This window comes from Thamnophis sirtalis, unplaced genomic scaffold (assembly GCF_051295495.1).
Source record: "Thamnophis sirtalis isolate CommonGarterSnake01/CBP01778 unplaced genomic scaffold, rThaSir2_p1.2 scaffold_10, whole genome shotgun sequence".
Taxonomy (NCBI): Eukaryota; Metazoa; Chordata; class Lepidosauria; order Squamata; family Natricidae; genus Thamnophis; species Thamnophis sirtalis.
The window spans coordinates 13,653,531-13,668,990 of NW_028261390.1; the positions used below are offsets into that span (position 1 = coordinate 13,653,531).

The following is a 15,460-nucleotide window of genomic DNA, read 5'->3' on the forward strand; positions in this document are numbered from 1 at the left end:
CTTTAATCGGGCGCGCTTTAGTGGACCGCGGTTTTGTCGTGCCACAGATTTTTTGCACCACGGAGGCTTCAGGGAAGCTCCTGAAGCCTCTGGAGGGCTTCCGGGGTGGGCGGGGGAGGCTGTTTTCACCCTCCGCAGGCTCCTATAAAGCCTCTGGAACCTGGGGAGGGTGAAAAAAGCATGGGGGGGAGTGCTGGTCATGCACGCATGCGCACTGGGAGTCGTGCACATTGCATTATGGCACGCCCATGCATGACCCCCCCCTGTGCTCCCCCCCCCGCTTTTGACACGCGAGCCAAAAAAGATTCACTTCCCCCCCGCTTTTGACACGCGAACCAAAAAAGATTAGCCATCACTGCCTTAGGCTGTTTGGATATTGCTAGCATTGATTTTTAAGTTTAATTATTTTTCTATCCTTGTACAGTTATTCGAAAGAATACTGATTTTATGTAAATGTCATCTAAAAATTGCTAATGGTTCACTGGGGACGACGACACACAAAGTGTTTTGTGTACTTTCATTTCTTATTGATTTGCATTAAGCCATCGTCATGTTGCGTTCAGGCTTCACTCTCACTGTCTTTCAGCATATAATCCTTTGTTAATCATACTTGGCAATTAAATGTACTTTTGAAAAGACAAAAACGCTCATTAATTTTTCCTCTTTAGGTGCTTTCAAAATGATCACCCACAATGGGCCTGATCAAAATCAACCTGGCTTTCTTAGACACAAAAATCACACACAATTAAGAGTACTTTTGAAACACTGTCAGAGAAATTAATGAATCAAACCATGCAGTTAAGCCACTATTTTGTCTCTATCCGACTAGAAAAAAAAAAAAGAAGGAAAGTGGCTCGGAGATCAGATCCGTTAGCTAAATAATTTGTATGAATTGCTGAAACTGGTAAGAACAATAGCGTTAATAAAATTAGCATCTCTAACCCACTCATTGGCTTTTGTCTGCTGTTATAAAAAAGAAGAAGAAAAACTTTTTGATTTTTTTTAAAAAACATTCAAAAATAAAACAAAAAGGCAACATGACCTTTTTAAAATAACTGTAGGAGCAACCTGGTCTGCAAAATACCTTCATTCTGATAAGAATAAAAACATTGTATTAAAAATTCACCCAAACCAATGTTTCTTGGGCTTTTCAAGACTGTAGAACAGGGATGTCAAACTCGAGGCCCGGGAGCCAGATCCGGCCTATGGGGTGCTTAAATCAGGCCTGCGGGGCCGCCTTGGAAACAATGAAGAACCAGCCTGCAGTTCCTCTGCTGGCAAAAAAAAGAGTTGAGGAGGGGCTGTGTGTGTGTCCCTTCCAAGGTCCATTTTCGGTGGGAGAGGTTTGCAGGAGGCCATCGCAGCTGAAACGGAACTTGTGAGAACTGCAGGCGGCACTCCCAAGCTCTGTTTTTATTGGCAGAAGGTTGCAGGAGGTGGTAACAGCAGAAAACAGAGCTCAGGAGCCCATTTTTACTGGCAGAGTGCTCAGGCCGCCACAGGCGCCCCTGACACAACTAACGTCGAGCTGGCCACGCCCGCCCCAGGTCAAACACCACCCTGATGCAGCCCTCAATGAAATTGAGTTTGACACCCCTGCTATAGAATATGAAAGTTTATATAGATAGAGGCTATTATTGAAATACTTGATCGTGTTTAAAACTAAAACAGCCATTATGTCCATAATTTCATTTTAATGAGCATAGGTCTGGTGTAATCTAAAGCAGAGTTGTGTAAGAAGTGAAAAGGTAGCCCAGCTTTGAATCCCTGATAAAGGGGAGATTGCTGAAAGGAAAGTCTCCCTGAAACTTTGCAGTGTTTGTGTAGTAGTTCCGTAGTGAGTACATTAGTCTGGTGAGATTCCTGCCAATATCCCAGAAGGAACAAATATAATACACTGATCAGCTCCTTAAGTCATCTCTGGTTTCTTGCACCAACATTAGGATAATTTTTATTGGACTCCTCACATGGGATGACATAACCCCCTTACAACCTGCCTCACTGAGTAGAACAGGTAATCCCACTTAGTCAGGTTTTCTTACCTGGAAAAAAGCACAAAACAAAAATCAGATAGGATTACACTTGGTTGTTGTTTGAATGGGAAACTGCCAGCAGATATACAAAAGATGTTGACCAGACAGGAAAGCTGTCAGAGTTTTGACAGCGTGACTATTATTGTGAGATAGCCCAGGAGTAAAACACAGCACACAGCACACAGCACACAGAGTCTTAATATAGTTAATAGTGGTTTATATACAAATATATACAAACATACACGTGGAGATAAAAATTCCTTACCACTCGTCTCGGACAAAAGGAGAGAAATGAAATACACAATGAGAGAGAAAAACAGCCTCTAATGATATATCTCTCTCCCTCTCTCTCTCTCTCTCTCTCTCCCTCTCCCTCTCTCTCTCTCTCTCTCTCTCTCTCTCTCTCTCTCTCTCTCTCTCACACACACACACACACACACACACAAACAAACTTGTGTGGACCTCCCATCAGAGTCTTAAAAAGATTATACCATAGCTGCAATGAATTAGCCTCATTGCATCAGCCTTGCCTTACATTGCATCACCTTACAATTTACAGCTTACAAGCTTTCATCAGCTGGCAGCTATTAAATCCTCAGTACCTTGACCAAAGCTATTCTATGCATTGTCTCAAAGGTGCTTTTTTTCAAGAGGCAACTGGACTTTCTGGTTTTTCTTTGGAGACGTTTCGCTTCCCATCCAAGAAGCGAAACGTCTTCAAAGAAAAGCCAGAAAGTCCAGTTGCTTCTTGAAAAAAAGCACCTTTGGGATAACCATGAAGTGGATGACTGAGAATCTCCGTAGATATTTATCCTATGCATTATTGCACAAAGTCTTTCTACCTAGGATTACTTTCCATTAGGGCAGTGGTCCCCAACCTTTTTATCGCCGCGGACCAGTCAGCCTTTGATAATTTTACCGTGGCCCGCTGAGCGCGCGCAGGGGTGGGGGGGGCGTTGTTCGTGACGGCCCAGGAGCCTTTGCGCTGCAGCGATCATGGCCCCCGGCCGCTGCGCGGCCCGGTGCCAGGTACTCCACAGCCCGGCACCGGTCCGCGGACCGGGGGTTGGGGACCACTGCATTAGGGTCACCAAAGAGGTGACCATCTAAGTTTCTGCTGGCATCTAGAATGTTTACAAAACTGGAGTCTTGAAAAACACACCTTCCTCCTCCTATTTTTGCCATAGAAATTATCCTACAAGGCGGGTTGCGCTGAGAAAAGACCAAAATCACCTAGTTGGCTTTCATGTCTAAGGTGGGATTAGAACTCACAGTCTCCTGCTTTCTACCTTAGAACTTTTTACGGCATTTATATGTTAACTGTATTCTGCAGTATGTTGGCTTGACAGCCAATAAACACAGGTTTATTGTCGTATGAGACACGGTGGCGCAGTGGTTAGAATGCAGTATTGCAGGTTACTTCTCTTGACTGCTTGCAGTTTGGCGGTTCAGTTCTCATCGGCTCAAAGTTGACTCAGCCTTCTATCTTTCTGAGGTCAGTAAAATGACAACCCAGATTGTTGGGGGCAATAGGCTGACTCTGTAAACTGCTTATAGAGGGCTGCAATGCCCTTTGAAGTGCTATATTAAGTGCTACTGCTATATAGTATTCGAACTGAATACATGCTGAACCTCAGATTTAATTAGACGTCTTCCAAAATTCTGCATTCTGTTCTGGATATTTCATATATTTCATTTTAAGGTGATATTCATAAATCACCAGGCTAAACTGACTCCCAGTGGCAATGAGCAATGGCCCTCTTGTGATTCTTCCCTTCAATCTGAGGGATCAGAAAATTCAAGGTGGCAGGGATGAGTAAAGAATTGATGCTCCAATCTGTTTTCTACATGCACATGCACCAAATATATCAATGGCGGAGCTTCTACTGTGTTATCAACATTTTCACCACCTCACTTACCGTCATGTCCCTGCTTTGCTGTATGTAAAAAATGAAAGAGCAAATAACGCTCTCTTTATTTTTAAAGGAGGAATGCTTTTGTCTAATGAAGCCTTCTTCGTGTCATTTGCATGTGGATTCTCTGTATTGCTTACCTTCCTGGGCACCAAAACCTTATTATGTAATTTAGCCTGAGCGACACAATCTTATATGCAAATATTTATTTTGCTTCTCATAGCCTTGACCGCTTCACTTCATTAATTTAATTCTCTTAAGATGTGTGTACCCTTTCAAGTACTATCAAACTATTTCAACGTGAGAGTCCTTCATTTACTTGATGATGGCAACCATCAAAGGTGCTTCAAATGCCACTTACTTGATCTCAATCACATCGATTTATGAATATTATCTTGATATTAAATATCCAGAACAGAATGCAGTATTTTGGGGGATATCTGACTAAATCTGAAGTTCAGCATATGTTCAGTTTGAATTCTACCCTGTTTCCCTGAAAACAAGACCTCCCCGGATAATAAGCCCAGTTGGACTCTTGAGCGCATGTGCTAAAATAAGGCCTCCCTGAAAATAAGCCCTCCCCGAAAACATTGCAACACAGCAGCAGCCATGAGGTGACTATGTTCGCTGACTCCACCTCAAAAATAATAAGACCTCCCCAAAAATAAGACAAAGTGCTTATTTTGGGGGTCAAAAGAAAATAAGACCCTGTCTTATTTTCGGGAAAACATAGTATATGACAATAAACCTGTGTTTATTGGCTGTGAAGTCAATGTACCGCATAGTACAGTTAGCAAATAAATGCTGTAAACAATTAGATTCTTGATTATTGGCAGTTCACTCCATTCTATCAAGAACATGCTGTATTTTTCAGACTATAAGATGCACCAGAGTATAAAATGCACCAAGGTTTTGAAGAGGTAAATTTCAACAAAAAAATGCACTCTGCAGGCCTCCCAAACCCTCTGCATGCCTCATTTTTTGTGGGTGTTTGAGAGGCCTGCAAAGTACTCCTGGAGGCTGGGGGGGGGGGCAGAAATGAACAAAAATGGCCCTTTTTTGCAAAAACATGTCTTTTTTTGAAAAATAAGGGGCACACATATGCTTTGGGAGGCTTCCAGAGTGCTCCTGGGGGCTGGGGGGCAAAAACAGGCAAAAAAATGCCCCACTTTTTGCTTGTTTTTGCCCTCTCCAGCCCCCAGGAGCACTCTGGAAGCCTCCTAAAGGCTATGCACGTCCATTTTTGCAAAGGGGGCAGGGTTTTGGGAAGCCAAAAATGCTGTATTCAGGGTATAAGATGCACCTTCTTTTTTGGGGGAAAAAGCAGAACATCCAGATTCACCCACAGTTTTGTTCCCTACAGTATCAACCTTGTGAACTCCTTTTCCATTATGGATTAATATTTACATTTATTTATATGTTAGGGCAGGAGTATCAAACTTGATTTCATTGAGGGCCGCATCCGGGTTGTGTTTGACCTCAGGGTGGGGGGGGCCTGGGGGAGCATGACCAGCGTGAGTGTGGCCAGCTCATCATCACTTATGTCAGGGGCGCCTTTGGTGGTCTGACAGTCAAAATAGGCTCCAAAGCTCCTTTTTCTGCTGTGACGGCCTCCTGCAATCACCATCATAATCTTTTAATGACCCCATAATCGGTTGTGGGGTGGAATCTGGGAAACTGAATGGAGCTGAGTATTTACTAGCCGGATGCCTTTCCTGTCACCAATGCAGAGTTATATTCAGCAGATATATTCTCAAAGTGCCCAGAGAGAGAAATATATGCCTTTACCTAGGATTGAACTCACAGCCTCCTGATTGTGAGGCGAGAGCTCCCCCTCTAGGCCACCGCACCACCCTAGCCTCCTTTTACTATATATTGAGTTTATCGACCATACGGCACAAGTTTCTACCTCTATGGATCTTTTTTTTTTACCCGGACAGTTTTTTCTCATGCAAGGCTATTTTGCCAATGCAGTGAGCCTATTGTTAAAAATTTGTGTGTGAATGTATTTATGTCCAGAGAGAAACTCTATGTTGGAATACAAACCTCTTGTGATTCAGATAGTCTATTGTTGGGTTTATATAAATTATGACATTATATGGTGATTCTGGTGAAATATCAGCTAAAAAAAGTTAGAACTCCACTTTCTTTTCCCCCTTGGAGCTGTAATTCTGCCTTTCGGTTCTGCATGCATAAAAATAATTATGGCTAGGAAAAAAAATGTGCCCAAGGGACCCCATTGTTTCTTGAATAAGCTGAACCTGCGGAGTCAGCTCTGGAAAAAAACAGGAATGTAGCTTTTTTTATGAGTTTTGCTGAAGATCGGCAGTTTGGTATCTCAGTTTCTTCAGGTCAGGGTTTTAGATTTCGTTAAATGTTATTTGTAGGTTACTTTTAAATTAGTTCTGTTTGTTTCATTGAATGTGTAATTCTCCTTCTCCCCCAAGTGGGTTGCAAAAATGAATTTGTACTGTATAAATGCAGAATATGTGTGCCACGCATAGAAGAAAATTCAATATTGAACTCATGCATACGGTAAAAAAAAAAAACCCTAGTAGAATAGCAATGCCTCCGTCCGCACAATTTGAGTAATTTCTTTCTTCAAAAAAGGTGTTGGACATTGTTTTTGCAATGTTTTTTTTTTTTTACCATCGGCATTCAATTTGACAAAATAAATAAATTGCTTTCGAGGATTCCGTTGCTCTGGTCTCAGAAAACTGACCCTTGATAAAAGCTCTCTTGGTAGAGTGCAAAAAGATTGCACCATCTGATCTCAAACTGCTTCACTGAATTATTGTGGGGGAAAACTGGAAGGAAAGGGTATACAGTATGTCTGACCACCCTGGTTTTGGAAATAGCAAATAGGGATGGGCTTCAAAAATTTCAGCAACAGGTTCTCTGCCTGGTTGCTGGGTGGGCGTGGCCATGGTGGGAGTGGCCTAGTCGGCCTCCTGCACCATGGTGGTGTGTATGTATTTGTCTCTGTGTGTGTGTGTTTTCGCCTTCCTCAGGCTCTGGTGGCTTTCCTCAAGCCTCTGGGAGGGCAAAAACTGCCTCCCACAGCTCTTCCTTCCAGGAGGCCCATTTTTCTCCCTCCCCGAACCTCTTCACAGGCCCCTGCACTTACCTCATATCCAAAGCGGGCCGGGTGGAGACTCCTGGGAGGGGTGAGGTGGGGCAGGAGGGGTGGGGTGAGGTGGGCAGGGCCAGCCACGGGTGGGATTTGGAGGTTCTCCAAACTGGCCATAATGGGAACCTGGGAGAACCTATAGCAGCCCACCTCGGAATGCAAATGAATCACACAAATTTCTATAAGTAGATCCTGTGCTGGAATCTTAAGTCAGCACTAGACAATCTGTGTGTCCTGTTGGGTCAACATTTCAGAGATACTTGCTGAGAAACAGAATGACCACAAGTGGGCAAAAATTATTGGAAAGTGGGAGTGACTTCCAATTTCCTGCTGTCTTCCCCAATGTTTTTTTTTGGGGGGGGGGATGCTGGCAGGGAGTGTTTGATATTATGATCGTGTAACCCAGTGTTTCTCAACCTTGGCAACTTGAAGACGTCCGGACTTCAACTCCCAGAATTCCCCAGCCAGCGAATGCTGGCTGGGGGATTCTGGGAGTTGAAGTCCGGACATCTTCAAGTTGCCAAGGTTGAGAAACACTGGTGTAACCATAACAGTGTGGGGGCATCCCAGTGTGGCGGTGCTGAAGTAACCACAGCTTTGTTAAATTTCATTCCAACAGGAATAATGGAGCCTGGATTTTGGGCATGTTCTTTAAGAAAGACCATTTATGAACTACATTGAGTCAAGAATTATTGCCCGGCGATGCACCGTTTTGCCCAGTTGAAGGTTACAAACGTAACCAGGAGAATTTTATTAGTATAATGATTCCATTCGCAACCTCTGCTTTCCTACACAAATATATTCTGATGCACTTTGAAACTCGGAACCTGTATAGAATTTTGCAGTGGACTATCTTAGAAGATAATAGCTATCAGACTAGCATTCTAAAACAGGAGTTTTCCATTTTTTTAGGTTGTGCTTTGAGGAGTCCTCTCTTTATGCTGTCCTTCTCCTGTGTAGTCTCCAGGGGATTAACAGTGCTTTCTCTATGGATAGATTTGTCCACGGGGTTACAGTGATTGTATACAATTATTTAGCTGCCAAAAGCTCTTAAGCGATAACTTGAGGCATAGAGAGAAACCCCCTCTTCTAAAAAAGCATAGATTGCATTGGGATTTCAATATAGGTTATAAAAACCAAATTTGTGGAATTAAAAAAAATGTCACAGCGTAATCGTTATATTAGAATTGGCAGATGTACGACTGGGGAAATCTTGTGTCATTCAGTGAAAGAGCTTCGTGAAAATATTGTTTGGTACTCTGCATTAATTCAAACCCCAAGCTAGCTGTGCAGCTCCTTTGAAAGTATGCCATCTCAGTCTAGTTTATCTCTTTAAGATTTTTTTTATGGGAATATTAAAAAGAGGCAAAGCAGTGTACGCAGATAAATGCCATAAAAATGAGTAATCGCCATGGCAAACCAGAATATGAAAAGCTCTAACATAATGTTAATTTCTTCAGTGGGAAATAAAGAGATTTCAGAACTTAGCAAGGTAATTCTGTTTTTTCCAGCAGTGATTTAGGATCGATTCTATTTATGGCTTCTTAAGAAGCAGGTTTGCACAGCTACTAAGCCAGACAATGCTGAAACATCACCTCAGTCTTGCATTACGACGGTCCATTGCTTGATAACTTGCCTCTTATGGTGGTCTCTGTAAACCTCACATGCGGAAAGTTGATTGAACCTTGATGTCTTGGAGAACAGGAACAAGATTTCTGAATGGAGGATACTTAACCTCGAGGACAATTAACCAGTGGAACAGGTTGCCTCCAGAAATCGTGGGCACTCCATCAGTGGATGCTTTTAAGAAGACAGTCACTTATTTGAAATAGCATACCATGTTTTGACCCCGAAATAAGTGCTTGGCCTTATTCTTTTTGAGGTACAGGAGGCGGCGAGAGTGGTCACCTCATGGTGAGCCAAGGTGGCGAAGAGCCAAGGTGGCGCAGTGGTTAAATGCAGCACTGCAGGCTACTGCTAGATCAGCAGGTCAGCGGTTCAAATCTCACCGGCTCAGGGTTGATTCAGCCTTCCATCCTTCCGAGGTGGGTAAAATGAGGACCCAGATTGTTGGGGGCAATATGCTGACTCTCTGTAAACCGCTTAGAGAGGCCTGAAAGGCCTATGAAGCGGTATATAAGTCTACTGCTATTGCTATTGCTATTGGCTGCTGCTGTGTTGCAGTATTTTTGGGAAGGGCTAATTTTCAGGGGAGGGCTTATTTTAGCACATGTGCTCAAAAGCCCGATTGGTATTATTATCCAGGGAGGTCTTATTTTGGGGAAAACAGGTAGGTTCTCCTGCTTGAGCAGGAGGCTGGACTAGAAGACCTCCAAGGTCCCTTCCAGCTCATTCATTCTCTTGTACTCCAAGAGGTTCACTTTTGCTTGGTAGAAACACATGGTGCATACTGATTTAAGGTTTACACTGGAGTCTGGAGTGGAATTGGGTTCCTAATCCATATTCTTTGAAAACACCAAAGTTTGTTGACATTTAGATGTAATGGATTTAATCACAATTTTCACTGTCCGACTGCACAATCAGAGCAAGTAAACACAAGGTGGGAGTGTCCTGTAAAAACTAATTTGCATTCAAATGTGTATTAGGTAGACTGCATTGCATCTGAAGACAAACAGGATAATTTCCTTATTCTAATAAATACATAAGACCATGAGAATTTCTAATTGGAAATGAACTTGGCAAGGTTGAAATAAGAGATCACTGAAGGAGAGTAAATATTTGGTAAAGTGAATAGCTTTATTGGAAGGGATAGAGGAGATTTTGATTGACTGTGTGGGAATACTTGTGTCACAGGGCACTCTGAAGTGGATGAAAACAAGTAGGTTGAGCAAGGACAATTCTTCATTCTCCATCCCGTGAACAGTGTAGCAGCAGGTCCAATAGGCAAGCAGCAGAGATAAGAAGGACATTCTAGATCAGGGGTGTCAAACTCAAGGCCCAGGGGCCAGATCTGGCCCATGGGGTGCTTAGATCTGGCCCATGGGGCTGGCCTGGAAACAGCAAAGGATTAGCCCACAGTGCCTCTGGCAATGAAAATGGAGCTCAGGAGGGCCGGCTTTCCCTAGCTCAGTTTTTGCAGGCAGAGGGTTGCAGGAGGCCATTGCAGCTGAAAACGGAGCTCAGGAGCCTGTTTTCTCTGGCAGAGCATTCGGGCCACCACAGGTGCCCTCAACACAAATGACAGTGAGCTGGCCACGCCCACTCCGCCCAGCTGAGGTCAAAGAGAAACCTGATGCAGCCCTCAATGAAATCAAGTTTGACAACCCTGCTTAACATTATTGTAAAAATAAATGTATAAAGAAATTTACAAGGTAGCTCCCCCCTCCCTCTGTGTGTGTGTATGTGTGTGTGTATTTGCGTGTGTTTGTGTGTGTGTGTTTTTCAATTCTTGTCCATCTTAAATCATCAATTCAATTCAGAGTGAAATTCAATGTGGAAATTTAATGAGTTTGACACTCTTGTAGATATACAGAGGGATGGTTGATAAAAGCACGGCATAAATCTTGTATATGGAATAAATATTGGTAATTAAAGCACCTGATTCCAAGGACATTGTAGATACTGGTCTATAATATATGTCTTCAAATAATCCTTGCTTAGCGACTGCTTTAGATAGTGAACCTTCACAGGTATGTTGGTGATGCAAAAGTACCTTTATGACCAATCCTCACTTTCATGACCTCCAAAGGTCTGTAAATAGCAATAGCACTTACTTATATACTACCCCATAGTGCTTTATATCACTCTTGGAGCAGTTTACAGTATCAGCATATTGCCTTCAAACTGGGATCTCATTTTACGACCTCGGAAGAATGGGTCAACCTTGCAGTCTCTTCAGGATCGAACTCCAGGCTGTGGGCAGAGTTTGCCTGCAATGCTGCATTCTAACCGCGGCGCCACCAGGGAAAGCTGAAATAAGATCATAAAGAGAGTTGTGGCTTTACTTGGTGACCCGCTTTGTTTGGCAACTGACTTGCTGGTCCCAACTGCAGTCACTAAACAAAGGCTGCCTGTATCCTGAGACGATATGCCTTCAGTTCCATTTTGCAGGTTCTGGTGACCCTAGCATTAAAACATGGTTTCAGGAATTTGGTTTCAGTCCCACTGTCAACCTTGAAGCTGACCTGGCTGTGGCCATTTTCTTTTCTATGGAGATTTTTCTTTATGTGGCTTCAGGCTTGACACAGCCTGGAGCTGAGCGGGGTGTAGAGATAACTGGGGTTTTGTAGCCAAAACAAAATAGTTCTCTTTTGAACAATAAATAGACATACCAACAGCTGGCTGGCCAGAGGAGAAAAGCAACCAGGAAACCAGATTGGGCAATGTGACTTATTGTTTGGGAGAACAGGAAACGTTCCCTTTTTAATGAGGTGGAAAACGCGGGGACTCTCAGAGTTGGTTTTCCACCAGTCTGTGCTAAGATAATATCTCCAAAAAAAGCTGTTCTTCGAGCAATCAATCTGCCTCAGAGTTCTGTTTGCAATAGGTGTATTATTTGGAACACTGACATCCACATTATCTCAGAAGTGTGAGGCATTCACGGTAATACATAGAGAATTTGGTTGCATTGGCTGGAGGCAGGGCTGACGTTGCAACGATACGACATGCTATCTTGGAGCTCCAAGATCGCCATTGATATCTCTGCCGCTGGACGGTCCTTTTGGACCTAAACCATCCTGTAGAGATGGTGATAGAGAAGGGCACATCCTGCTGATCTCAGGGACATCGCAAAATTCCTGATCCAGGAGAAGCTCTTTTTTTCCGGCCACAGAGAAGCAGCCATTGAAGCTGCTGAAGTTGGGACAGCTCAAGAATGGAAGGAAAGTGGGAGAGAAAGTGTGTCAAATTGGTGAGATAAATTTTATTATTAGAGAAGAGAATACCCAAAAAGATCAAAAGTAAAATTAAAATTGAAGACAGAAGAGAGTAAGTGGCAAGATTAAGCCTGAATCAAACTTAGTGACAATTTGGTTGCATTGTGGGGTTTTCCCCCCCAGCATGTTGATTCTGAATGTCATTTCTATAGGCAGGAAATTGAAATGTGTCTATGAATTTGTGGGTCTTTTTGTATCATTATCTATATATCTCTATCTATTCTATCTATCTATTCTATTATTTTTAAATTTATTTAAACATAACCCTGGAGCACCTCTAGCAATTTCAACCAAACTTGGTACATAGATGACTTACCCTCTGGGAAAAGTACCTGGGGGAGGGGTAAGACACCCCTGCAGTGTGTGTCAGTGTGTTCCAGCCTAACTCTGGAACCCAGCCTGGCCTGTTAAGGAGAGCGAGTGGGACATTCTAGAGGTGCAATTGTTTGTGATGTCAGTTCCTTCGCAGCTTCCTCTGGAAATCCAGCTGTGATGTTCGCCCTCCAGTGAACCAAAGGGGAAGCACCCGATGGATTTGGGGCAAAGTGCCAGGATCGTAGACAGGGTGGGAAAGAGGAGCATATGGGAGGGGGAAGGGAGAGTGTAGGGATGATGGGCATGGGAGTAGGGGGAAGAAAGGCCCCTCTCAATGCTCCCTGTCAGACAAATGCTTTGAGTTGGTAAATACCCAGGCAATGCTGAGTTATCAGCTAGTAATCAATAATAATGTCTCTTTTTCTATCCAAACAGGTTTTATTATTGGCTGGGCCTAGCCAAGCACAACGGGGTCCTGATGGGTGACTCGACATCGAGGCGGTCAATCATTGTCTCTCGTTTGCCAATATTCCGGAGAAGTATTAACCGAAAGCATGATTCCCTCCCATCGTCACCAACTTCCAACAGTACCATTGGTGTTCACAGTTCTTCTCCCTCCAGCACCAACTCTAGCTCAGGTAGCACAGGTAAACGCAGGAGTCTCTTCCGGACACCGTCCATTAGCTTCCATCACAGAAAGGGGAGCGATCAGAAGACGGAGTCCTCCTGCCAGAATGCGGGCATTTTGAATGGTGCCCAGTCAGGCCACAACACTTTGCAAAAGCTCGGTTTGGAAGAACATGCCAAGAGCAGAAGCAGACATTCTGTGCATTTCGGAAGTTCTCGAAGTAAAAAGATCACACGGTCCTTGACGGAGGACTTTGAAAAGGGGAGGGAGCCCTCCACCAATAAGAACGTTTTCATCAACTGCATAAGTTCCGGGAAGAACGAAGGCGATGACTCTGGCTTCGCAGAGGCCCAAAGCAAGCCATCTGTTAAACATTCCTCACGGAAGCTTCTCCCCAAGTCGTTCTCAACACACTACAGATTCTCAAAGCTGGCCCCTCAGAGTCAATCGGTTTCCTCTGTTCAACCCTCTTCTTGTTTGCTGGAGATTAAATCCAACATTGAACCCGATCCCGCTTCTGCAAAGTCTTCTCCTTCGGAATGTATAGGCAGCTCTTTGCTTTCCACCGATCTGACAACCGTACAGACACCATCCGAGTTTTTAGCCTTGACGGAGGACTCTGTTTCGGAGGTCGACGGGCTGACCGCCTGTGGAAACTTACACCCAGAAACCTTGGCCCACAATGTGTCTACCTCTCAAACCTTTGCTGCTTCTCCTCTTTCAAGGAAAACAAACCTTACAGAGAGTATTTCTCCTTCTGCAGAAACTTACAGGGCTAGAAATGTATTGCTCGCTGAATCCAGCGCTTTCTCCGAAATCCTTGATTCGAATCGAAAGCATACGAAAGTATTATTGCCGGAGCTCTTTGCTAAACAGACCAGCCATCTAGAAGATGTAAACTCAGGAGCTAAAGCACAATTAAAAACCTTTGTCTTAAACCAGGGAGAAGTAGTTGAAAGTTCTCCAAAAGCACAGAGATTGCAGAGGGACCAACAAAAAGCAAGAGTATCGGAACATGTCAGAGAAATCTTTCTGGGCATTGAGTCTAAGACCATGCCTTTGTCTTCTGAACCTCAGTCCTTTCAAACACAACAGACCAATGACATAAACCATGCCAAGGGTACGTATTGTTCAACCATTGCTGCCTTCTTAAAACATGTTCATTCATAAAAATGTGTTTCCCTCCAATTACTGTATGCACGAATAATATTTAGATAGCACCATTTATGCTTGGCATGGCATGAAGATGAGGCTATTGGGGCTCTCTAGGTTACTACTGAGGGGTCTTATAATTGAATGATCAGTGATACTTTCCAAATTATTTCCATTATCCTTTCTTTATTTAACTATATCCTATATCATAACATTTACCCCCTAATAATTAAAACTTAGCTGTGTCTAATTTTGTTCTTTTTTATTGTTATTGTTATTTATGACCTTTATATATAGTCCAAAAGGATTTCTAGCCTTCCCTTCACGGGTAACATTCAATATTCATATCCAGTTATTACTTATCGTAACACTAGACATTGTATACATTACTATCATTATCAATTTTTATTTAACTATACCTATTGTCACTAAATTTAACTAAGTTTAGCTAGTTTTAAATTATACTGTTCCATCTATCAACCTGTGTCTTTCCAATAGCAAAACAATCTAATGTCTTCTGCCATTTGTGGATCCAGTCCTCCAAACATCCTCTTGATCAAATCTGTATGGACTCCTCTTAGCAACTCCTTGCTTATAATATGGGTTTACAAAGACGTTGGCTTTTTTAAAATGTGCAGCTAGTCCTCAACTTACAACAGCTCATATAGCAACTGTTCAAAGTTACAACAACACTGGGAAAAGTGATCAATGTCCATTTTTCTGCACTTACAACTGTTGCAGCAGCCCCATGGTTATGTGCCATCTAGTTGTTTTCAGCTCCTATTGACCACATAAACTGATTTTCTCCTTGACAGTGTCTCCCCTCATTCTTCTTTCAAGCCTCCCAATGGTGCGCTCATTGTCACTGTAACCAAGTTCATCTACCTTGCTGCTCTTCATCCTCTTCACCTTCTCTCTCACCTTCCCCAGCATTAGAGCCTTTTCCACAGCGGTAGATCTTCATGTAATGCAACGGTGTCAAACTCAAATTTCATTGAGGGCTGCATCAGGCTTGTGGTTGATCTTGGGGGGCGGCATAGCCGTGGTGGCCATGACCAGATCAACATTGCTAATGGCCTGGGGAGGGGTGCCTGTGCGCATAGGAGGCAGCAAGCATGAGGACTGGCATCCTGGGAGAAAGGAAGCACTCAGAATGTAGTCCCTAGGGACACCAAGCCTTGTGCGCGCTTGCCACCGCCTGTGCACATGCCCAGGGGGCAGGGCAGAGGTGGTGCTGTCAATCTAAGGCTGGCTGTGGTCTGGCCCAGATGGATGCCACTAGTTGCAGATCAGCACTGGGGTGGTCTGGCTGGGCCAAGATGCCATGGGTCTGTCCTTTACTGTTTCCAGGACAGTCCTGCGGGCTGGATCTAACCAACTTGTTGGTCAGAACT

The 15,460-nt window shown here is 43.5% G+C and overlaps 1 protein-coding gene across 1 annotated transcript in view; it reads left to right on the top strand.

Moving 5' to 3' along the window:
- Positions 1 to 15,460, top strand: part of CCSER1 (coiled-coil serine rich protein 1) — a 478,316-nt gene that overhangs the window by 138,891 nt on the left and 323,965 nt on the right. Inside the window, exon 2 of the mRNA XM_087724105.1 lies at positions 12,722 to 14,034. Coding sequence (XP_087580231.1) covers positions 12,765 to 14,034 — 1,270 coding nt within the window. The 5' untranslated portion in view covers positions 12,722 to 12,764. The remainder of the gene's footprint in view (positions 1 to 12,721; positions 14,035 to 15,460) is intronic.